The sequence below is a fragment of the Rhodofomes roseus genome, assembly GCF_022264815.1.
Source record: "Rhodofomes roseus strain CIRM-BRFM 1785 chromosome Unknown C8Q71scaffold_24, whole genome shotgun sequence".
Classification (NCBI taxonomy): Eukaryota; Fungi; Basidiomycota; class Agaricomycetes; order Polyporales; family Fomitopsidaceae; genus Rhodofomes; species Rhodofomes roseus.
In genome coordinates, this window is record NW_025952980.1 from 296,038 (window position 1) to 319,491 (window position 23,454).

General features: G+C 53.7%; 9 protein-coding genes across 9 annotated transcripts; 7 read left to right on the top strand and 2 right to left on the bottom strand.

Annotated features, from left to right (window-relative positions):
- Positions 1-181: 181 nt before the first annotated feature.
- Positions 182-1,166, bottom strand: C8Q71DRAFT_285302 (uncharacterized protein). Its single transcript, XM_047917534.1, has 4 exons — positions 788-1,166; positions 605-732; positions 452-546; positions 182-395 (listed from the first exon to the last, which is right to left on the bottom strand). The coding sequence occupies exons 1-3, from the start codon at positions 1,045-1,047 to the stop codon at positions 473-475; spliced, it is 462 nt and encodes a 153-aa protein (XP_047774888.1). The 5' UTR covers positions 1,048-1,166; the 3' UTR covers positions 182-395; positions 452-472.
- A 295-nt stretch (positions 1,167-1,461) lies between these two features.
- C8Q71DRAFT_910484 (uncharacterized protein) lies at positions 1,462-3,346 on the top strand (the record flags this gene model as incomplete). Its single annotated transcript, XM_047929093.1, has 3 exons — positions 1,462-1,631; positions 1,703-2,796; positions 2,856-3,346. The coding sequence occupies 3 exons, from the start codon at positions 1,462-1,464 to the stop codon at positions 3,344-3,346; spliced, it is 1,755 nt and encodes a 584-aa protein (XP_047774889.1).
- A 1,390-nt stretch (positions 3,347-4,736) lies between these two features.
- On the bottom strand, positions 4,737-5,551 carry C8Q71DRAFT_285278 (uncharacterized protein). Its single transcript, XM_047917533.1, has 3 exons — positions 5,054-5,551; positions 4,895-4,994; positions 4,737-4,844 (listed from the first exon to the last, which is right to left on the bottom strand). Exons 1-2 carry the CDS (start codon positions 5,427-5,429, stop codon positions 4,909-4,911), a joined length of 462 nt encoding a protein of 153 aa, XP_047774890.1. The 5' UTR covers positions 5,430-5,551; the 3' UTR covers positions 4,737-4,844; positions 4,895-4,908.
- A 95-nt stretch (positions 5,552-5,646) lies between these two features.
- Positions 5,647-6,558, top strand: C8Q71DRAFT_780396 (uncharacterized protein). Its single transcript, XM_047924844.1, has 6 exons — positions 5,647-5,677; positions 5,733-5,819; positions 5,884-5,993; positions 6,062-6,159; positions 6,226-6,359; positions 6,423-6,558. Coding segments are annotated over exons 3-6 (300 nt in total). The 5' UTR covers positions 5,647-5,677; positions 5,733-5,819; positions 5,884-5,992; the 3' UTR covers positions 6,490-6,558.
- A 1,140-nt stretch (positions 6,559-7,698) lies between these two features.
- Positions 7,699-9,784, top strand: C8Q71DRAFT_780404 (uncharacterized protein). Its single transcript, XM_047924845.1, has 3 exons — positions 7,699-8,751; positions 8,815-9,318; positions 9,392-9,784. Exons 1-2 carry the CDS (start codon positions 7,764-7,766, stop codon positions 9,285-9,287), a joined length of 1,461 nt encoding a protein of 486 aa, XP_047774892.1. The 5' UTR covers positions 7,699-7,763; the 3' UTR covers positions 9,288-9,318; positions 9,392-9,784.
- Positions 9,785-13,896: 4,112 nt separating this feature from the next.
- Positions 13,897-14,796, top strand: C8Q71DRAFT_285717 (uncharacterized protein). Its single transcript, XM_047917536.1, has 2 exons — positions 13,897-14,057; positions 14,119-14,796. Exons 1-2 carry the CDS (start codon positions 13,997-13,999, stop codon positions 14,541-14,543), a joined length of 486 nt encoding a protein of 161 aa, XP_047774893.1. The 5' UTR covers positions 13,897-13,996; the 3' UTR covers positions 14,544-14,796.
- Positions 14,797-17,592: 2,796 nt separating this feature from the next.
- Positions 17,593-19,644, top strand: C8Q71DRAFT_861473 (uncharacterized protein; the record flags this gene model as incomplete). Its single annotated transcript, XM_047927910.1, has 4 exons — positions 17,593-17,795; positions 17,868-18,292; positions 19,018-19,509; positions 19,577-19,644. The coding sequence occupies 4 exons, from the start codon at positions 17,593-17,595 to the stop codon at positions 19,642-19,644; spliced, it is 1,188 nt and encodes a 395-aa protein (XP_047774894.1).
- A 1,930-nt stretch (positions 19,645-21,574) lies between these two features.
- Positions 21,575-22,513, top strand: C8Q71DRAFT_780453 (uncharacterized protein). Its single transcript, XM_047924846.1, has 3 exons — positions 21,575-21,713; positions 21,946-22,045; positions 22,104-22,513. The coding sequence occupies exons 1-3, from the start codon at positions 21,651-21,653 to the stop codon at positions 22,493-22,495; spliced, it is 555 nt and encodes a 184-aa protein (XP_047774895.1). The 5' UTR covers positions 21,575-21,650; the 3' UTR covers positions 22,496-22,513.
- Positions 22,514-22,653: 140 nt separating this feature from the next.
- C8Q71DRAFT_861475 (uncharacterized protein) lies at positions 22,654-23,066 on the top strand (the record flags this gene model as incomplete). The annotated part of the gene is made up of 2 exons (XM_047927911.1): positions 22,654-22,691; positions 22,748-23,066. The coding sequence occupies 2 exons, from the start codon at positions 22,654-22,656 to the stop codon at positions 23,064-23,066; spliced, it is 357 nt and encodes a 118-aa protein (XP_047774896.1).
- Between the last annotated feature and the right edge of the window lie 388 nt (positions 23,067-23,454).

A 23,454-nucleotide genomic window follows, 5' to 3' on the forward strand; every position in this document is an offset into this window, starting at 1 on the left:
TGATAAGTATGTGAGCGATCAGTACTGGGTCTAGGAAAAGCAGTGAGCCACCCGAGAGCCACCATTGATAGAATGCGCTGGGAGGTGGAATGGTCGAGGACAACAGAACATGGCCGGTTACAGTTTGTCAACGACCACCTAGATGGGATGGTAGTGAAGGAAGGGGGCGATCAACCTGGGGATCCGAGACAGTGACTGGATTGTCTAGCCTCCGTTTGCAGTGAGAGATACGGTGTCTCGGAGGAGGGTGCCTTGACTGAAAAGTCGGACGGCGGACCTCTGCCGGTGGGGCGGGCTGCGGCCATAGGCGGATCGTCACAAAGGAGCGGAGGGGCGCGTACTGCACGCGCAGAGCGCGTCGTGCGGTGGGAGAGAACGAAGAGGCAGACGTCGACCTGCCATCGGGAAGCGATACCATTAGGGGACCTTGTCTGTTATGGTGCACACGCACCTGGGTCAACGAATCACTCTCCTACCGCGTACCGTGGTCCCCTGTGACATCGTGGAGGAATGCGGTCTTCAGAGAGGGAAGGTCCATCTCCCGACCTTGAGAACTGAGCGACAATCTCTGAGAAAATGAGGCTCAACTAAAGAGGGCCCTAACCTGTGCTAGCCCTTCCACGCTCTGACGAAGCACGCATCTGCTCTCCTTCCAGCTGTGCGATGCGGGCCCAGGAGAGGGAAACCCGGCAGTGCATCCATTCGGGGAATCCAATGAAAGTACCAGAGGATCTAGATGTGCTGTGTGGGTAGGAGGAACGGGAGGAACCACGCAGTATGATAGTACTTGAGTCCGACGGGAGTCACACACAAGCCCAGGCCATCGGCGATCGGGAGGAGCGGGACGGAGAGGTTAGGGTTCCTGTACCGAACGAAGTCGCTTGAGCTTGACGACAGTGACGAGGCGTAGCAGTCAGTGAGCACCGATGCGGCGCTGAGAGGAACGGCGAGGAGGAGGACGCCGAAGGACGCGGCTGGGCGACCGCCTCGTCGGCGAACGCGCCCATCACGTGCGGCGCGCATCATATTCTCCTCGTCCCAAGACATGCCTCGCGTTTTGAAGGCTGTCTTGGTGCTGTCCTTTCGATAAGCTTGCTAATCTGACCCGTTGCATCTTTCAGTCGCTACCGTCACTATAGAGGAGCGACTACCCACATCTCGCATTCATCCACGTCTCGCATCCATCTACACAACGCACCGATCGTCGCTTTCAGTTCAGTGCGCGACCGGGAACTGCGGCCTGGCTAGGTAAGCTATGTGCGGCACGATGTGGGTGTGATCAAGTCTAACGTAGGCATACTTGGGATAGGGACCGACGCGCAAGCGGTTCGCTTTCCACTTCACCATAAGCGATACTCTGAAGTCCGAGTCGAACTTGGACTGCGTTTGGTATGAACATCTTCATCATGTGGTGTAATCGTATTGACGGAGTCGCTGTTTGATTTAATTACAGCGGCTACGATGAACGAGTCGGTGCACAAGACCGAACACGTAGAGGATCAGATTTCTGATCCGGCTAGCATCTCTGACAAGCTGACGGGCGAGGACTCCGGGAAAGAGGAGAAGGACGCGGAAGCAGAACCCGAGTGGAATTGGTTTGATATTCCTTTCAGGCAACCCATATACTCATGGTGCGTGCGTCACGATCCCTCCTCCCGGAGGATTGGGCGGATATGTGATTTATGGTTTTGTGTTTTCTCAGCGATACGGGTCCGCGATTCCCGCAAGAGCTGTTCGAGCGCATCTGCGAATTCCTCTGGGACGAACCGGTCCAGCTAGCGGTCAGCTGCACGCGCATTTGCCCTGCTTGGTATCATGCTGCACGGCGACTTCTGCCTCTGCCAGAGTGGAAGATCACCTGTCGAACCCGAGAGGCCCTGCAAGACCATGCGCATACACTCATCTCCCGTCGTAATGCGCCATATCGCAAACGATTCAAGTCATTGTGGATCTACGACAATGCCAGCAAGCCGTTCGCGCACGTTTGGCCTATGTTCATTCCTGGATCGATGCTACCGGAGCTGTGGTCCGTGCATCTTGTTAACCTTGACTGGTCAACCAAGATGCCGCACGATAGCTTCTTCATCCACCTGTCTTCTTACACCAGTGTCTTGAACCTACAGATGTACCACTGCAGGTTTCGCAGTTTGCCGGATCTTCGCAGGGTGATCAATGCCCTTCCCAACCTTATGTCGCTGGAGCTCTACAAAGTAACGTTACAGCACCCTCTCAGACCAGGATTGGTTCCCGACTACATTGCTCTCCGAGCCCGTTCACATAAGCTCGAGTCTGTTGACCTCTACGGTTCCAACCCCAGGCAAGAGTATCCTGACGTGTCCTCGGACTACCAAGGACCAACGGCCCAAGCTCTGCTGCATATGGTAGCCGCAAACTCATCCACTGTCACCCGCCTCACCCTTGACCTGCGATTCTTTGCTTCGCTTTCAGCCCTTTGGCATTATCTAGCGCATTTTCGCCGCCTGGCCTCGTTCGAAGCGTGGTATCAATTTGCCTCGAGCCCTAGTATGATCACATTTGAGGAGACAATTCCTGCGCACACGGAGGACACACCTATACACTCATGGTCAAAGTTTACCCTTACGGAGGTCCCCGATCGATCCGCGCTGCAGCTTCTGCAGCTGCTTGTTACCCCGAAATCGTGCAGCGAACTGGAGGAATTTCAAATTCATCTTACAGACCGGCCATCTGCCACACTTGTATCATGTACTAGCCGTGTGCTCCATACATCCGGACATCGGCTCAGCGGTCTCATGTGGAGATGTTCGGCGGACCTAGGTCAGCTTTCCGTGTGTAGTATGCACATGTGTCTGACTGTCAACTGATTCCATTTGTAGATCTCGAGGTCACTCCGTCACTCGCAGGGAATACGTCTCTGCAAAGGTTAGACATACGCCTTCAGGACGTTGCCCCATCGCCACAGAAGATACACAGTGCTCTCACCGCCGTCCTATCAGACATCGTCAGCGTGGACCTGCAGCACGTGTATATTCGGTTCACTCTAGCTTGCCTCGAGGTGCTTCCCCAGGATCATGGACGGACACCCGCGGTACTAGATCCTGCCGAGTCCATCTCTGCCTTTCACGCCATTCTCTCGCGCGAGATATTCAATGGGCTTCCGCTGCGCACTGCCGACAAGGGCGTATGGGTCGTTTTCGATGTCGGGGACATACACGGCAATCTTGCCGTGGTAGCCACTATCAAAGCCTACATGATCACTCTCTTTACGCCGTGGTTGGATCGCGGAATAGTGGAGTTGCGGTTCAATTGGATGGACAGTGTGGAGACTATTACTTGTGCTCCCACGTCTAAGTATGCTCAGTGGTAAGTGGCCCAATGTCGTACCTCGCAACGGCGCACTTACGAACCGACCATTTGCATGTTCCCGTAGAGGACACATCGAGCGATCGCTGAGGCGAGGATGTCGAAGAAAACGCACCCGTAGGAACGAAACAGTAGAACGAAGCTCAGGCGGGAATTCGGAGGGAGACGGACACTGGCATGAAGGGCTCGGACGGACGTCGTTGATGATCGCGCAGGACAGCGGCACGATGTTGTACAATCCACGGTCAGATATTCATGGTCGAATGTTGTTATTTAAAACGGCACGTATTACGACGACATTCTTGGTACAAAGCATAGTCTTGAAGGGATTAGCTTATTAACGTGTCTCCCTCAGTGTTATTCGCGCCGTTGCATGTCCAGATCAAAGCCATTTAATTGCGGAGATTCGACAGATGAAGTACCCGGTAAGCCGCTCAGTTGCCGCCGACCGGACTCGTCGGGGCCCCTGCACCATGCACCACCTCCTATGCAAATGCCGGCTGAGTGGTAACGCGATGATAATGAAGTAGTAGTTACTGGTGCTTATGAATGCGTACGAGCACTCTTCAGTTGTGCGAAGATCACTGCCGGCGTCGCAGACGACTGGACTAGAAGAGACGCACCAATCACGCCGGTCGTGTCCATCAGCCTCTCATCCGAGCCATCGTCAAACTCCGGGGGACTGCTGGCAAACGACAGGTAGCCGGTCAACACCAAAGAGGTGACTGGGACTTGCAGCGGCGTGGTGACCTCAAGACGTACAACAACAGCTGCAGAGCTCACAGGCGGAAATCGCTAGCCTGAGTGTGGCTCAAGACGGGGGCACCTCCGAGCGTAAAGCGAAGATACATGTCCCTGCAATAGTCGTCCGCGCATGTTCCGAATGTGCACTACATCGCAGCATGTAAGCACATATATGTGTTGTCAGTGGCGACTCGCACCTCTCGATGGGCCTCGGATTTTCCTTTGCGCCGTCAGACGTAATTAGGCGGGCGGAGTAGTTCGGGAATGGCTTCTGCGTGGCGTGATACGCAGGTATTCATTATCGTAGAGACGATCTGGAAAGACCGACAAAACTCAGCACGGTAACAATAGGTGAAAGGTGGGAGCCTAGTCGAGGACGGCGGCACATTCTTGTGAACAGGACCTGCGCGTGACGGTGGTGTTGCCTGCGCGAGCACATAAGTGAGCTGAGACACGCGGGAAAGGACACGGGCACTCACGTTCGTAAGTGAGATGCGCGGTATGTGTACAAGGCATATGTGTATGTTGCGAGTGAAGCTTTAGCGCGTGTGCGAGTTGACAGCAAGATCGCGTATTCCGCATATACGAGACGAGCATGAGGTTGAGTGAACGATCGCGGAGCACGGCGTAAGAAGCGGAGAGGTTGAGCCAAGACTAAGTGTAGAAGCTCACCTTGCGAGGCCAGGTCCTGGATATCCCATGTCTCAAGCGGTATTGTGAGTGGACGGATATGCAGAGTCGATCTATCGTGCAGTGGACTGTGCAAGGGATGAAGCAGATAACTTCATCTGGCAAGACAAACACGCACCTTGGGATATTGAATCACTCTCCTGGCGCACACCGTTTGTAGCCCCAAGCGGCGCCGTAGTAGTATCTAGTCTTCAGAGATGGGCGGTCCATCGCCCGACCTCACGTTTTCAGCAGCGACTCTTGATACATGAGGAGTTCGAGGTATAAACTCACTTACATAACTGGTGCGACCATTCTGACGAAGCTGCGTTTGATTCTTCGGGATGTCGACCGCCTGGTGTACGTTTCGAGGGCGAAAGAAGGGAATTTAACAGTGCGTCCATCTTCGGGAGGTCGAGGATGCCAGTTTCTGTTCTATGTGCGAGTGTTGTCTGTTCGAGTCTCGCCGGGAGTACGAGGCGATGCGGCGCGTAGGAGCTGGACAGCTGGACAGACATCGGTTGTGAAGAAAGGCGGTGCGTCCATTCGGGGAAGCGAATGACAGAGCTCTGTATTCGTCTGAACGTATGTGTCGCGTCATAGGTACCAGATCGCCTAGAAGTGCTGTGTAGGTAGGAGGACAGACAGTCGGACGGAGACCGTGACCAGGCCATCGGCGATCGAGAGGAGCGGAACTGAGTGTACCAAGCAAGGCAGCCTAGACATGACGAGGCGTAGCAGCGACTGAGAGCCGATGCGGCGCTGAGGGGGACGACGACGAGGCAGGACGCCTAGCGAGGAGGCGCATCCGATGTTCTCGGAACCGTAGCCAATCACGTGCACACCGTGTCGCGCGTCGTTAGCGCGTCTGACTGAGACAGACTGAGACTCGGACACCGCTCGTGTTGCCCATCGCTGTCTGGTCTGTCTTCCATTATATTCTGTCCTCGCTCCTACTCCTCATTCACATCTCCCAGAGCATTTGTTATACCAGAAGACGTAGAGTACAGCGAAACGCACTGCTTTGCGCGGCCATCGAGCTCACGGCTGTCCGTGGTACATTGGTGCATCTGTGCCGCTGTTTTGTGCTACCATTACTCACTCATGGGGTCATTGCTCTTCTCACAGCCATCATCCGGGGACCGCGATTTGCTGGCGCTTTTGCAACACCATCACCTCCGGGCTGTCCTGTTTGTATCTCGGAAGGTATACAACAGTTCGGAACTCTACAGCGCCCAGTGCGTAATCTACCGAAGCTGAGTGGGCCAAGCACTTGGACTGAGCTCGAGCGTCCCTGCGTGAGTAGTGACTATACTTTCTGTCCTGGTCTTTGTCGCGCAGGGACAAATCCGGCTAGGTGCCCATTTGTGTACCACCACGCCGTCGATGCAAGGATATACTGAGGTCTGTATATCGCTCCCTCCATTATTCCGTCGAATCTTCAAACGCAATGTATACTGATCCTCGTAGCCCACTGAAATCCCCGCCCCCTATGTGTTTGGAATCCAAGTACCGACATACCTGCACGTTATTCCGTCGCTCAAGAACCGCACCGTGTACAGGTGGAGGTACAGTGGCTTGGTCGAAGGAGGCTATGACAGCCGGTATGTCTCTCGTTCACTGCGGTCGTGCACATTTATTCACCACCGAGTCGTACGCCCATCTAGCTCCAGTGGGTTACACTTGCGGGGCACTCGGACGTATGCATGCCTAGATGTAGGATTCGTCCGATGAGTGATAAGTTCCCATGAGAATGTCATTGATTAGAATATGCTGTGTCTGCCTTCTCATTGCTCCGTCAGATCCAGAGCTTTTATGCAGTGCGTGCGCGGTACTCGTGTACCACATACCTTCTATTCCTCGATTTTTCTATTCCCGACAGAACCTGTGTCGCCTGGCGGTGTTCTTCGGAAATGAAGTCCAGCCTCTTATTCTCCGATCTGACGAGGCCTAGGTGCGTATCTCCATCCATGTCTCGCAGACGCAAGAACGTGCCCTAAGCGCATTGGCTACGTGTGCGCGGCAGTGTCTTGTGCACTGTGCACGTCGTGCGGAACAGACTCGGGCTGTGTGCGGTCTGAGCTTCGTTCAATAGCGGAAGGCTGGCCGCGAGGCAGTAAGCTCCTATCACCACGGCGTCTCGAGAATCCACAGTGAAGCAATACTTAACATAAGCTCGCATCCATCGATAAGGTGAGCCACGTCGTCCCTGAGCCCTCTTCATCAGCTCTGACTTTGACCATCCTGCCTGCTCTCATCTGAACGCTTGACCGTCGACCAAAGTGTGAGTGGATTTCATTCAGTCTCAATGACATTCACGGCTCGCAGGGCATTGTATTGACTGTATCCATGTCAGGATCGCGCGCGTTCAGGCTGGGTCATACCTTTGGCTCGCATCCACTCCGCGCACGCATTCAAAATCCAACTCGCCACGTCGCCTGTCAGGTGGGTTTCGCATGAACGCGCTCTGTGGCAGCACACTGATCGAACTGCATCTAATAGAGAGACTTGGGACGGGTCTGCGGCTCTACGTTGCGAGAAAGCGCGTACTGAAGGGATCACACAGCGAGTCTTATCTCGAGTACGTCTATCCTGGTTCGCATAGTGCTGCTTGTTGACGGTGTAGCATAAAGGAATGGCCAAGATAGATACCTCCGTAACGGAGAAAGATGTGCTGCCGGAAGGCGACGCGCAAATCCCTGGGACAGCGGAGGCGGACATCGAGACATCGGACGAGTCGGTAGCGGACATCGAGATATTTGACGCATCGGAATTCAACGAGTCAGAATCCAGGGACGAAGAATCTATAAGTGACGATCGCCGACTATACGGCCCACTTGAATTCAGGCCCCCCACATATACGAGGCATGTACACCATCAGCCTTGCTCTTATGGCGCGTACTCACTTGCGTCGTGATTGTAGTGACAATTGTCCACGGCTCCCACAAGAGCTGATCGAGCTCATTTGCGAATTCAACCGCGACTACCCGCTGGTGCTCGCCACTTGCATGCACGTATGCTGCGCTTGGTACCACACCGCAAGTCACGTGCTAGGGATGCCGAGTCCAGTTTCCGGCGCCCTATCGTTGCGAACCCAAGCAGACTTACGCAGCTACGCACACAGGCTTCTGTCTGCCCGTAAATCCGATTATAGCAAAAGATTCAAGAAAATGGATGTCTATGACAATCCTCGCAAGCCGTTTGTTCACGTCTGGCCGATACACATCCCTGGAGGCTTCTTACCGAGGATGACACGGCTACGGCTTCATGGCATCGACTGGACGAACACCAATCGAAACGGTGTCTTCTATAAATACCTTTCCTCGTACTCCAGTGTCTTGTACCTGTCCATGGATCGCTGCTCATTTCGCACCGGAAGGGAGTTCCGCCGAATAATCGATGCACTGCCAAGTCTCGCAGACCTATCATTGTCGAACATCACGCTGCAATATCCTCCCATTCCAGAACCTGTTCCATCTCTTGTCACCGCACGCTACAAGAAACTCAAGGCAATTACGGCTGACGAGCCGGATTCCCTACCATCAAGCATTCACGATTCAGGGCACGGCGAGGCAGTTTCTATGGCGGGAGCGCTGGACATGTGCGCCGTGTATTCATCTATCTCCGAGCTCCACCTGGACTTATCATACTTCCCTTCGGTGCCGAGTCTGCTGAAACGTCTCCTTCATTTCCCCCAATTGCACGATTTGCAGATGAACGGTGCGTTTCAGCCGGACCAAGGGATCGGACACGCAGACACCGATGCATCACACGTGGAATACACACTTCCCCGCGGTTTGTTGCTTTTGAGGATTGGCGAATCAAGTGCACTACAGCTTCTGCGACTGCTGTCCACCTCTCATGCATGCAGCATCCTGGAGAACCTCCATCTTCACCTCGAATCCAGACCATCAGCCGAATTCGTCCTTTGTGTCACCGATATTCTGCGCCTGTGTGGTCCCAGGCTGAAACTCTTTGACTGGGAAGCCAATGGAGGTAACTTGATTTACCTCTCGGATGGTTGTTCAGTCACTCACCCCTTGTATGCCCTGGACTCAGAGGTTGTCCCGCAACTCAAAGCAAACATGTCGCTGAAACGTCTGTATGTCATGTTGAACCACGTTACCCAGAGACTATGGAAGATCCAAAGGATACTCAATACAGTGTTATCCGACATCACAAGCACACGACTGGAAGAGGTGTGGATCGACATTTGTTTAGATTCACTCGAGCAAGCCCAGACGGCGATCACGGAGACATTCGAGCGCGCGAATACTCCGGACTCTACCTTCGCTTTCCACTCGATTCTCTCCCGCAGCATCTTCGCCAGCCTTCCCTATGTTGGTGGTCACCAAGGGGTACACATTAAAGTGTCCTTCACCACAGACGAGCTACCATGGAGTATTCCAGGTCGCAAGCGCAAGTTGTTCATGTTGGCAATCAAATTCCATATGCTCGCTCTCTTCGCGCCGTGGTTGGATCGTGGAGTATTGGAACTCAGGTTCTGGCCAGACCCTGACGGCGAAGAATAAGTCCGTCGTGCACCCATGAAAGCACGCCCCGGTGAGTATCGTAATTTCGTACCCTCGAAGAAGTGCACGCGATTTGCTGGCTGATGAACTGACCGCTCCGGCAGCCGAGAAGACAACACGGCGTGATGATGCACTTGTCTCAGAAGACGGACCTACGGAGATCGGAGCGAACGGGCTAGGAAAGTCGACATAGGACGAGGACACGGACGAGCTGAGCTGGACGAGGTGGTGGAGACGGGTACGACTCGGAGCCGGGACGCACTGGCAGTTCGGGTACGCAGAACCAGTCCGATGATAGCATACTCTTTGACTCTGTGTTTGTATTCTTGTTCTCGTCGACTCGGACTACGCTGGCTCCTCGAAGGAACGAGCGGATCTAGTTATTTACCTTTCGTGATGATATCGGGAGGCGAGTCAAAGGTAGTCGAAACATGTACAAATACGCCGCTCGGGGATACCGACCACTCGCGGATACTACGCTTTATCTTGACCTCACATTTGACAGTCCCCACGTCTGTCCGCAACATCGGCATTTCTCAAACATCGAGGCCGGTATGCAACAATTCGCAGACAGCCGGGGTTAAAAGGACACTCGAGGACGACTCTGCGGGTGTACGACAACGGCTGCGAATGTCGAAGCTCGACTCACTGCGTGAAACTTTCGATCCTTCGAACGAAAGATTGAGAAAGAGGTATTAATCTTCCCACGATATTTCGACCAATAAGATTGAGAAATCTGGTTTAAAACAATAACATGAACCTCTGGGAAGTGATTGTTGAGAATGGATACAAGACAGATTGTGGACTCAAATGTCTTCAATCCCTCTATAATAGTCTGTTGCAAGTGATTGAGTTGATGGAATAAGATACTGCCCCAATACAACACACTCCCATTATTCTAGAAGGATAACAGACAAATCTGGATATTGCTGTCTTTGACATTTATGTAACAACTTGCTGTGGATTGTGAACATGAGATTAGAGACAATTCAAGCTGCTGGGTCTTTAAAATTTCTTGGACAAGCCTAGAAGAATTGTGGATGAGCTGTGGCAAAACAACCATGCCAGTGAGAGCAGATACTCATAGGCATAAGTCATGGCCTTTTTATTCCTTTTCTGAAATCTGACTACATGAAGGATTGATAACATGTTTTCTATCACCATTTGTACATATACAGCTGACAAGTAAGAGAGAGATGAGTAACTGATTGTGAGAGATGCTTGCCTCAACACAGTTTCAATACTTTGACAAGTTTTCATCTGCAGCAGGTTTTCAACAATTCATGATTCATAATATCACAAAGAGATCAGAAAGCATTCTTATCAATGTGATCTTCCATCATATGTCTCAGATAGTTGGACAAGGATTGAAGAACAGAACTAGGAGGATTGCAAACAGATTGTCACACTTGGTGTGACAATCCTTTTGCAACAAAGCAGATATGAAAGTATCAGAAACCAATCACAGTCCTGCTTGCACTATGCATATATATGGCTACATAGCTGTACAGACAGCCATGCACAGATGATGAATTCTGAAGGGACTGTGATTGGTTTCTGATACTTTCATATCTGCTTTGTTGCAAAAGGATTGTCACACCAAGTGTGACAATCTGTTTGCAATCCTCCTAGTTCTGTTCTTCAATCCTTGTCCAACTATCTGAGACATATGATGGAAGATCACATTGATAAGAATGCTTTCTGATCTCTTTGTGATATTATGAATCATGAATTGTTGAAAACCTGCTGCAGATGAAAACTTGTCAAAGTATTGAAACTGTGTTGAGGCAAGCATCTCTCACAATCAGTTACTCATCTCTCTCTTACTTGTCAGCTGTATATGTACAAATGGTGATAGAAAACATGTTATCAATCCTTCATGTAGTCAGATTTCAGAAAAGGAATAAAAAGGCCATGACTTATGCCTATGAGTATCTGCTCTCACTGGCATGGTTGTTTTGCCACAGCTCATCCACAATTCTTCTAGGCTTGTCCAAGAAATTTTAAAGACCCAGCAGCTTGAATTGTCTCTAATCTCATGTTCACAATCCACAGCAAGTTGTTACATAAATGTCAAAGACAGCAATATCCAGATTTGTCTGTTATCCTTCTAGAATAATGGGAGTGTGTTGTATTGGGGCAGTATCTTATTCCATCAACTCAATCACTTGCAACAGACTATTATAGAGGGATTGAAGACATTTGAGTCCACAATCTGTCTTGTATCCATTCTCAACAATCACTTCCCAGAGGTTCATGTTATTGTTTTAAACCAGATTTCTCAATCTTATTGGTCGAAATATCGTGGGAAGATTAATACCTCTTTCTCAATCTTTCGTTCGAAGGATCGAAAGTTTCACGCAGTGACTAACGGTTTCACAGGAATGCTATCGAGAGTGCATACACGACTCATGACGCATGAACTTGTACAATAGTGTTGAGATAATAAAGTCTATGATGCGGGGAGATCTACTACACACAACACAGAAGATCGTCACGACTCACGTAGAACAGTTAGATTCGACATCAGGACGCGGACTGATCACGCACCGCGACACACGGCATTCACCCGACTCGAGCGTCACAGACGACCATCCTCTAGTGGTCTAGATCGGGTGCCTTGACAATCATGTCCATTGGCCTCTTGGCCGAGCCATCGTCGGATCCCCGGGGAGGTACAAGAGGTCGCCGATGAACGGCAGATGACTGACAGGACCTTGCAGCGGCACGGTACCGTCAGAGCGTACGACAGCATTGCAGATGTCGCCTGCGGGGAACGCGAGCATGAAAGAAGCAACAGCACCGAGCGACAGGCGAAAGGCAGCGCGAAGGTACGGCTTGTCCCTCCAGCAGTCGTCCGCGGCTGTTCAGGATATGCCACAGCGGAGCATGTAAGCGCATATGTGTTGTCGGTGACGACGCGCACCTCTCGACAGGCCTTGAACCTTCCTGTACGCCGTCTCACTAGGCGGGCGGGGTTGTTCGGGGATGGCTTATGTGTGGCGTAACACGCAGTTAAAAATCATTGTAAAGACGATATGGACAGGCCGGGAGACTTCGTGGGCAAGAGTTGTGAGCTAGTCGAGGACGGCGGCATAAGCTGGGACGGGTCAAAATAATCCTCTGAGAAAGACCTGCGCATGACGGTGATGTTGCCTGCGCAAACAATTGAACGAGCTGAGACACACGAGCAGGGACACGGGCACTCACGTTCGTAAGTGAGATGCGCGGTATGTGTACAAGGATCATGCTTTATGTTGCGAGTGAAGTTGTTGGGCGTTGGCGGGTTGACAGGAATGTCGCGTATATCTGCATATATACGAGACGATCATAATATTGAGTGAGCAGTCGCGGAGCACGGCGTAAGAGGGTGGAGATGGTGAGCCAAGACTAAGCGTAGAAGCTCACCTGGCGGGGCGAGGTCCTGGATATCCCAGGTCTCAGGCGGCCTTATGAGCGGACGGACATGCAGGGTCGGTCGATCGCGCGTCGGACTGTGCAAGTGATGACCACAGGTAGCCTCGCCTGGCAAGACATACACGCACCTTGGGATATTGAATCACTCCCCTGCCGCACATTGCCTGTAGCCTCATACGACGCCGTGGTAGTATCTCGTTTTCAGAGACGGGCGGTCCATCACCCGACGTCACGTACTTAGCAGCGACTCTTGAGAGCATGAAGAGTTCGAGGTATAACTTCACACTGGTGCGACGAAGCTGCGTTGGCTTCTGAATGTCGACCGCCCGGTTTACGATGCGAGCGAGGCTCAAAGAGGGAGATCCAATAGTGCCTCCATTCGGGAGGCCGAGGATGTCAGTTTCTGTTCTATGTACGAGTGTTGTCTGAATGAGTCTCGCTGGGAGTACGAGGCGATGAGGCGCGTAGGAGCCTAGGATGGGTCTGAAGAGGTGAACCCGGCGGTGCGTCCATTCGAGGAAGTCAATGAAGAGCTCTGTATGATATTCGTCGAACGTGTGTGTCGCGTCATAGGTACCAGATGGTCTATATTTCAAGTTGCTATGTAGGCAGGAGGACAGATAGTCGGACGGAGACCAGGCCGTCGGCGATCGGGAGGAGAAGAAGTGAGAGGTTAGGGTTCCTGTGCCGAATGAGTTCCCTTGAGCCTGACGGCAGTGACGGGCGTACTAAGTGCCGACGGATGCGGCGCTGAGGGGAACGACGACGTTGAACTTGAAGGCTTGGGCGACGCGTCGGCGAACGCGCCCATCACGTGCGGCGCGCGTCATCTTCCTCTCGTCCTCGCGCACGATCGCCTAGTCCTCCATCCCATACTCTGCAGCCACAAAGCCGGATACACTAGGCCACACCATTCCACTAGTACCCTACGTACGCGCGCTGCAATGGATCACCAAGACCGCATTCCTAGCCTCTGCCATGCCCCTCGCCCTGCTCTTTCCACTGGGATCGATCCGCCGAGTGTCTAGCAAGGCATCACGCTCCCGGTGAGATAGCCTTGTTACTGTACTACGCTCGCTGGAAACTGACATTCGCACGCAGCAAATGCTGACCCCAGGGCCAGGCGAGCGATGCCCTGCTGATTGACCGGTCTTCGCAGATCGACGCGCTCGACGTCCTATGTGGCTCTCTTAGCAGTGCCATCTGGGAGAGGTAAGTTTGATCACCGGACGTGTCTCTGTGATACTGTAGAGCTCGTCTTATATTCAGAGCAGTGGGCAGAGTCCATCCATATGCCGGAGGAAGGAGTGGTCGACAGAGTTGTATTTCGGCCAAGGATCTGCGCAGGCCTAGGTACGTGTACTCAACATCGTGCCTTACACAAAGAACCAAGACGTCGATTTCCCTGATCTAGCAATGCCCCGCCCGCTCTGCTACAAGACCTCATCGAAGTCATTGCGCGCCTGCCTCTGCGACGAGCCCTTGCTTCTCGCCCAGTGCTGCCTCACATGCCGCGCGCGACGACAGGCAGCACCGCCGCTCTGCATGACTTCATGCGGGTGCTCATGTTCAAGCAGTACGAGCCGTCCTACAGCTGCGCGCTCGGCGAACTCGAACAAGCGGGCGCACACCTTCGCCGTGCGCGTTTGCGGGTGCCGCCTCCCGCGCTGGAGCCCCTCGCGTTCGCGCTGCTCGACTGGGCGGCACCCCCGAGGACACCGCACTCCGCCTCCGTCAGTACGCCACACGCCCAATGCCCGTTGCTCACCTGTCTCGCCCGTCGGTACCTCTTCCATCACGCAGGCGTGCTCCGCCTCGTCGCAGGCGTGCCCTCCCTAATCTCGCATGGATGTGTCTTGACACAGTCACGGCCCAGTCGACACTGCAGGACACGTAAGGAGCCCCCGCTACTCCAAGCAAGAATTCTGTGAGTTCTTGCTCATGGTCGCGACTATCGCCCAACAATTTTTCTCGCGGCGCGGCCACATCAGATCTTCCTAGACGGTTTGGTCGCATACACGCACCCCTTTGGGACACGACTCATTTCTTGTTCGTGCCCTTTCAGTCGCCCCTCCGTGCATTCCACGACCTCCGACACGTCCAATCCCCACAACGAACTCGATTGGGGAGCTGCGCCCAGCGAAGCTCCGTCTAGCCACACGACGGACGCAGTTCAGGCGCTCCGTGCGTATGCGATATCGCTCTGGGACCTCTCTTGGGTATTCGCCACGGAGTACTTCCCGCGCTGTCGAGCAGATGGACATCCGTCTGTCGGTACTGCGTCACGCCTTTGTTGCAGCGCTGCGGCAATCGGAGGCTGCACCTAAGCTCGCAATTTCATACGATGTACGCTCGTGCACCAGAAGTATGCGTTCACGGCCCACGCCGTTTGTTCGCCGCACCTAACGTGTCAACGCTATAGGCTCCGCATTGCCGGCCTTGTGCCGTTCCTCCGCTCGTCTGCGCCATCGGGCTGCAGATGCTTCGACGGTTATATACTGTGTCCTCGCTGTTGAGCAAGACGTCGGTCTACAGCACTTCCACTTCCTGTTCTGGCCAATCGACGGCACATAATTGCGTCGGTGCAGGTTGCACGTCGCGTTCGGCTTGGATCACCAACGCATGTAGGGTCAATGTGCACGCCCACGCGGAGGAACCGAGCCCGGTCGCTGCCTTCCACGCCGCGCTCTCCCCTGAGCCATTCGCTACGCTACCAACGCGAGGTGCGCAGCTCGCACGGGGAGCTGGGATTCTCATGATTGCGAAACGCCCGGTGCGTCAGGTTCCGGGCCACTCATCCCTGGATGTCTGACTACCCATCGAGGTAGTGCCACGCCTGGTACGGCCTTGAGCCGAGGAATACGCAGGAGTCATACAATCCACTCAACTGTCGCGGTTGTGCACCAGAGTACTCGTGTGTATGCGCGGTACCGAAGTCTAGATGGGCGACGCTAGAATGCGGAAGATGCGGCGATATCTTCGTTGCATAAGGACTCGCTCAAGTGCTTTGACAGCTGTCCCACATCATCCAATATCCCTTCGTTGCATTCGAGCATCGCCACCCGCGTTCACATTCAATTGAACCTGGACTCACTATGTACAGGGCTCGTGCGGCTCTCGTAGTAGTGTCCGAGTTGTGAAGACGGCTGTGTATACATGCCACTTGAGGCAGGACACGAGCGATAACGCGGCAATGATGGGGAAGGATGGACTATCAAGACGACATGAGCTAGGCCTCAACACGTACTTATTACGGAACACCAGCAACACCGAAAATGAAGCGCATGTATGCGGGACGAACACAAAACAAGTGGAAGGAAGCACTCGACTCTCGGAGCGCACCAGCGGACGGAGCAAGCGAGAGAGAAGAGAGAATTGACGAAGGCTCACCACCCAGCGACAACCGAAGACAACGGGAGCATCGCACCGAGCGGGTACACACGGCACTGCGTCGGTGGTAGCCTGTAGAGTACGAGGTGAGCCGTCGAGTTCACTGAGACAGAGTGAAGCCATCTGAAGAGGCAGACACGTACCCATCAGTTGCAGTACGTCGCCTGTCTTTTCGCGTGGTTTAACGGTTCTTTCGACGGCGTCGGGGAGGGCTGCACCGCGCCGTCAGAAGGGGACCTCTGTCGGAAGGGGCGAACTCTGCGCCATCTGCAATCGGACCATAGTACTGCTGACAGAGGCTGCCCCGAGCTACTAGAGCTGCTTTACAAAAGACGCGTTGTAGTCATGAGAAAAGGAGATGATACGGCTTGGATATGGCACCCAGTCGACGAGTGGATGAGACGCGTCCGTCACGTGTAGACCGCGTTGTCAGCGCGCTGATATCATCCAGCTTCCTCTCTGTGCAACATCACTTGCGCGCTTTTCCTCGTCCTCCAGGATACACTTAGCTGTCTATGTATTCCAAATAACATCAGGGGACTCGAATACACGTCGCAGGACACCGTTGGCGCAGCAGTCTTCTATGTGCGCGGCCTGAGGAGTCACTGCCCCATAACTGTAAGTGAGTTCTGCGTTGTCGGGGAGACACACGGTGCGGAACTACTGGCCTTCTATTTCGAACCCAGTGCTCATATGTACAACAGCCTTCGACCACTTTGACAGGTCTTCCATTTGACAAAGGGCGCTCCTGTGCCGTTGGCCCCACTATGCACTGTTTCTTGTGCGTAGCAGCGTACTATTAGTACGTGAGTATGTCTCATGGATATGAGGTACGTAAACGTCTTCATGCGTACAGGACGTACTCACAATTTGCCCTTGGGGGATGAGTTACGACGGTATGCGTATCAATTCCGAGCGCAACATATGGCGCAGCGTGTGGGTAATCGCGAACTTAAATGCACAGCTGCTTCTCAGCTGCCCTTGAACATGAGGCAGTAATCCCCTAATACAATGGCGCCGTTCGGCGTGTACCGACATCGCATGGACATGCCTCGCGGTTAAAACGGTGCCCTCTTCTCGACCAAGTCGACCTGACCCGCCGCGTTCTCGAGTCGCTACCTCCACTCCAGAGTAACATCCATCCACGTCTCGAATCCGAGTCCCTCGCGGACAACGCACCGATCGTCAATTTCGTCATTGTGGCCCCATCTGGATCGTGTACATTCAGTCCTGATTCCTGTCCGAACAGAAAGCGCGAGCTAGCTAGGTAAGCTGTGTGCGGCATAAAGAGTATGTGATCAAGTCTAACGTGGGTATACCCGGGACAGTGACTACATAACGCGCAAGCGGTTCGCTTTCAACCTCACTACAAGCGACGCTCTGAATCAACGGACGTCGGAAGACCGATAGTCCAAGCGCTGCATTTGTATGAACATCTTTCCAATGTGATGTGACCGTATTGACGGAGTCGCGATGTAGTTGGATCACAGCGGCTACGATGAAGTTCTCGGTGCACACGACCGAACGAATGGAGGATCAGATTGCTGATCAGGGCATCATCCCTGACAAGCTGACGGGCGAGGAGTCCGGTGAAGAGGAGTCTGGGGAAGAGGAGTCCGGGGAACAGACTGAGGACTCAGGCTCAGCATCCGAGTGGCGTCCTGATATTGAGATTCTGTTCAGGCAACCCATATACTCAAGGTGCGTGACCCACGGCTCCTCCCCCCGGAGGATTGGGGTGAACATGTGATTCATGGCTTTGTGCTTCCTCAGCGATACGGGTCCGCGATTCCCGCAAGAGCTAATCGAGCGCATCTGCGAATTCCTCTGGGACGAACCGGTCCAGCTAGCAGTCAGCTGCACGCGCATTTGCCCCGCTTGGTATCATGCTGCACGGCGACTTCTGCCAGAGCATGACATCACTTGGCAAACCCGAGAGGCCCTGCAAGATCATGCGCATACACTCACATCCCTTCGTAATGCGCCATATCGCAAACGGTTCCAGCAATTGCTGATCTACGACAATGCCAGCAAGCCGTTCGCGCACGTTTGGCCTATGTTCATTCCTGGATGGATACTACCGAAAGTGCGTGTCGTGACACTCGGTGACCTCGACTGGTCAACCAGGACACCGCACGATAGCTTCTTCGTCTACCTGTCTTCCTACACCCGCATCTTAACCCTTAGTCTGCGGACCTGTAGGTTTCGCAAGCTAATGGATCTTCGCAGGGTGATCAATGCCCTACTCAACCTTACGTCGTTGCACCTCAACAACGTAACTATACAGCACCCTCTCAGACCGGGATCGGTCCCCGACTACATCGCTCTCCGAGCCCGTTCACACAAGCTCCAGTCTATTGAACTCTGCGGTCCCAAACAGGAGCATCCTGACGTGTCTTCGGACTGCCTAGGAACAACGGCTCTCAATTGTCAAGCTCTGCTGCATATGGTAGCCGGGAACTCATCCACCGTTACCCGCCTCGCCCTTGACCTGCGATTCTTTACTTCACCCTCAGCTCTTCAGCGATATCTGGCGCATTTTTGCCGCCTGACCGCATTCGAAGCACAGTACCAATTTGCCTCAAGTCCTCTGATCACATTTGCCGGGGAGACAACTCCTACGTGTACGGAGAATACGTATATACACTCATGGGAAAGCTTTACCCTTATGGACGTCCCCGATCAATCCGCTCTGCAGCTTCTGCAGCTGCTTGTTACCCCTATATGGTACAGCAAACTGCATAATTTCCATATCCATCTTGCAGGCCGACCATCTGCCGCACTTCTTTCATGTACTAGCCGTGTGCTCCATGCACTCGGAAATCGGCTCTGGAGTCTCACGTGGATGTGTTCGGTGAACCCAGGTCAGCTTTCTGTGTGTAGTGTGCACATGTGTCTGACTGCCTTCTGATTCCATTTGTAGATCTCGAGGTCATTCCGTCCCTCGCAGGGAATACGACTCTGAAAACGTTGTGGATTCACCTTCGGGACATTGCCCCATTGCCGCAGGAGATACACAGTGCTCTCACCGCCGTGCTATCAGACATCGTCAGCGTGGATCTGCAGCACGTGTCGATTTGGTTCACTCTAGCTCACCTCGAGCCTGAAGTGCTTCCACAGAATCATGGACGGACGCCCGTGGCACCAGATCCTGCCGAGGCCATCTCTGCTTTTCACACCATTCTCTCGCGCGAGATATTCAATGGGCTTCCGCGGCACTTTAGTAACTTCAAGTGCGTAGAGGTTGATTTCTACGTCGGAAACATACAGGACAATCCCGCCGTGGTAGCCACGATCAAAGCGTACATAATCAATCTCTTTACGCCGTGGTTGGATCGCGGAATAGTGAAGTTGGTGTTCATCTCAGCTGACAGTTCTGAGCATATTACCTGTGTTCCCGCGTCTATGCTCAGTGGTAAGTGGCCCAATGTCATACCTCGCAACGGCACACTCACACACTGGCCATTTGCATGTTCCCGAAGAGGACACGTCGAGTGACTCCAAAGTCGAGGATGTACAAGAAAACGAACCCGTAGGAACGGAACAGTAGAACGAGGCTCACAAGGAAATGGGAGAGACGGACACTGGCGTGAACAAGCCGGGCGGACGCAGTTGGTCGCGCAGGACAGCGGCACGATGTTGTACGATCCACGGTCAGGGATTCATGGACGGACATTGTATTTATAATGGCAGGTATCATGACGACAATCTCGTTCAAAAGCATAGTCTTGAGGGGATCAACTTACCTACGTGTCTCCCTCTGTGTCGTTCACGCCGTTGCATGTCCGGATTAAAGCCATTGAATTGCAGAGATTCGACAGAGGGAGGACCCGGTAAGCCGCCGATCGGACTCGTCGGGCCACATGCACCATGCGTCGACGAGTAGCAGATACCATCTACTACGTTAATACCGAGTGAGTGTTAATGCGACGATAAAGGAGTACTAGTGCTCACGGATGCGTACGAGCACTCTTCAATTGTGCGAGAAGCACTGCTAGCGTCGCAGACGACTGGACTAGAAGAGACGCACCGATCACGGCGATCATGTCCATCGGCCTCTCGACTGAGCCATCGTCGAACACCCGGGGAATCGAAAGCGACTACATAGGTGCAAGAGGTCGTCAATCAACGATAGACGACTAACGGGGTGTTGCAGCAGCGCGGCAGCCTCAGGACAACAGCTGCAGAGCTCACCTGCGGGAGTCGGGAGCCTGGCGACTCAAGACGGAGGCACCTGCGAGTGTCAAGCGAAGGATAATGCTAATGCGAAGGTACAGCGTGTCCCTGCAGCCGTCGCCCGCGCCTGTTCAGAATCGCCCTATTGCAGAGTATGTAAGCGCATACTTGCGTTGTCAGTGACGACTCACACCTCTCGACGGGCCTCGGAACTTCCTTTGCGCCATCTCACTAGACGGGCGGAGTAGTTCGGGAACGGCTTCTGCGCGGCGTGATACGCAGGTAACCATCGTCTTGAAAACGATCTGAACAGGCCGGGGGAACTCAGCACGATGCCGATGGGCAAAGGTATGGGCCTAGACAAAGATGGCAGCACATGTTATGACAGGTTCAAATGTTCCTCTGAAGACGACCTGCGCGTGACGGTAGTGTTGCCTGCGCAAGCAATTCAGCGAGCTGAGACGCGCGGGCAAGGACACGGGCACTCACGTTCGTAAGTGAGTTGAGCAATATGTGTACAAGGATCATCTATGTTGCGAGTGAAGTTGTGGGGTGTTGACAGGTTGACAGAAATGTCGCGGATATCGGCACATAAACGAGACGAGCGGGAGACTGGTCACTGAGTGAGCAATCGCGGACACGGGGCCAAGTCCTGAATATCCCAGGTCTCAGTGGTGTTGTGAGCGGACTGACATGCAGGGTCGGTCTATCGTGCGGCGGACTGTGCAAGCAATGACCGCAGGTAACCTTGCCTGTAAACCCGGCGGCGCATCCATTCGAGGCCGACGACGTCCAGAGTTCTCTATGTATGTGTACATGCCGCGTCATAGGTACCATAGATCGCTGTGGGGGAGGAGGACAGAATTGAACCGGACAGTCGGACGGACAGTCAGGAGACCAGGCCGTCGGCGATTGAGAGGAGCGAGACGGAGAAGTTGGGGTTCCTGTACCGAGGGAGGTCGCTTGAGCCTAACGACGGAGACGAGGCGTACTAGCAGTCCTAGTCAGTGAGCACCAATATCTGCGGCGCCGAGAGGCATGACGAGGAGGAACGACGCGGCTATCAAGGCCCGTATGGGACAAAAATCGACCTACTGAGGCATAGCTTGTCGGATCATATCAGAACTCAAAAGATCTTACCGGATCCTACCGGATCTCTGGAGCTCACTCCGGTTTGCTCAGGAGATCACGGAAACTGGACAGATAAGATAGGATTGTCCAGGAGCTTGCCTGATCCGGTACGATCTGGTACGATCCTGTACGATCCTGTACGATCCTGTAGGAACACTTCGAATCCTGTACCGTCTGGTACTGTCCCGACCCGGTACGTCCTGTCCCTTACTGTCCTCTCCTGTTAATTCCTGTCCTGTCCGTTCACGTATGGTGAAATCACGGATGTCAGTACTGGACAAAAATGCGCCACAGCTCTTCAATGGCTCACAGGTGCGTACCAGATTGTACCAGATCCTACAGGATCCTACAGGATATCTCCAGCTCCTGTGGCTGCCGGAATGACCTGACCTGTACTGTCCTGTCCCATCCTGTACTGTCCCGTCCCATCCTGTACTGTCCCGTCCCATCCTGTACTGTCCCGTCCCGTTCCATCCTGTCCTTTCCTGTCCCATCTCGTCCCATGCTGGCCTGTCCTATGTTGTTATGTTACTGATTACAAAAGTCATGTCGCGGCACCCAAAACTCGCCCTCAGGCTCTTCATCACCCTCAACCACAAGCCTCGTCCATCATGGTCCTCGTTGTGCCCATGACTTCCTCGTTGGTAAGCCCTACCTCTGCGTCCTTCGTACTCAACGCCGACTTCATTAGCGACACGGAAGGATGGCAAGTGATTCCGGGAGACACTCACCGCTGCCTCGCCAACGTCCTCGCATGCACGCCGTCTTCCCAGCGCGCCCTGCACGCCGACCCGACCCGTGCCTACTGTACTTTGCCTCCGTCGCATGTGCCATCTCGCCGTCGCCTCCTCCGTCACCCACCCGCCATGGCACAAGTTCGTCACGGACATCCTCCCCACGCAGCCGAAGGCGACGGCTTAGAGCGTCCTCGACAAGACGCTTCGCCGGTCTCTGCCGGACCTCCACAGTTCATGGCAGAGCTCTGTGGGATCGGCCAAGCCGCATGCGCAATGGAGGCGCGGAAGGACGGCAAGGAGGGTTCGGCTCAGCCTGAGGGGCGGATGGAGCCGCAAGAGCATGGACACGCACTATGAGAGACATACTAAAACCCGGTGAGAGTCTCAAATTGCTGCGGCGATATCTGAATGTTGAGCGTGTTGCACTGATGCGGGAGACAGATTCATCTACCTGCATTACCTGCATTCATAGTACGTCTCCATCCGCCCCACGCCTTTTACCGTCATCGCTGACAATGCACGCAACCTTCCTCTCATCACTGCATCACACATGGTCGGACCCACTCAGCAGTGCGAAGGAACCCGTTGACTCGAACTCGTTGACGACAGGGCGAGCCTGACGTCCATCGAGGACAACAACAAGACAGAAGTGCGACCGCAAGCGACGCCGAGATGGACACCGCACGATGGCGCCGCTCACCACCGGTCCTCGACACTGCCGCTCCCTCCGAGTCGACGCCGCGGCGAACGTGATCGAGACGTGCGTGCTCCCCTCAAGCGCATGCGGATCGACGTCGAGCTCTGCGGGCAACTCCTGGTGATGTATCGGCACGAGCAGCACCTTGTCAACGTCGCGGCGAGCCTCCCCGCGCTGAGGGAGCGGCTCTTGCGGAAGAACACGCAGCTGCGCACGGACCCACGAGTGTGAGCGCACAGGGATCCTGCACCGGGTCGAGGCGGCGCGTGCGGGCGGACGTGCTCTCACGCAGGCTCAGTACCTCATTGAGGTGAATATGTCCCGTCACCAGTCTATTTACGATGAACCATTGAACTCATATAGTGTAATTGATATATCTATATCATATACCTTGATGTGCTGCGTTGTTTGCACTTTCTCACAGCGCGCTCACAGTTGGTCTGAACTCTTAAGAACAGGTACTATGGTAATTACTGAGACAGCTAAAGCAGCACTCAAGGGCTGAGTTACGCCATATTATAAATACATATATATGTGGCGCGTTCTTGCAATACATATGATTACAATGGAATCACACATGAGCAAGATTGGACAAGTAAGACACAGAGATTGAGAGGTT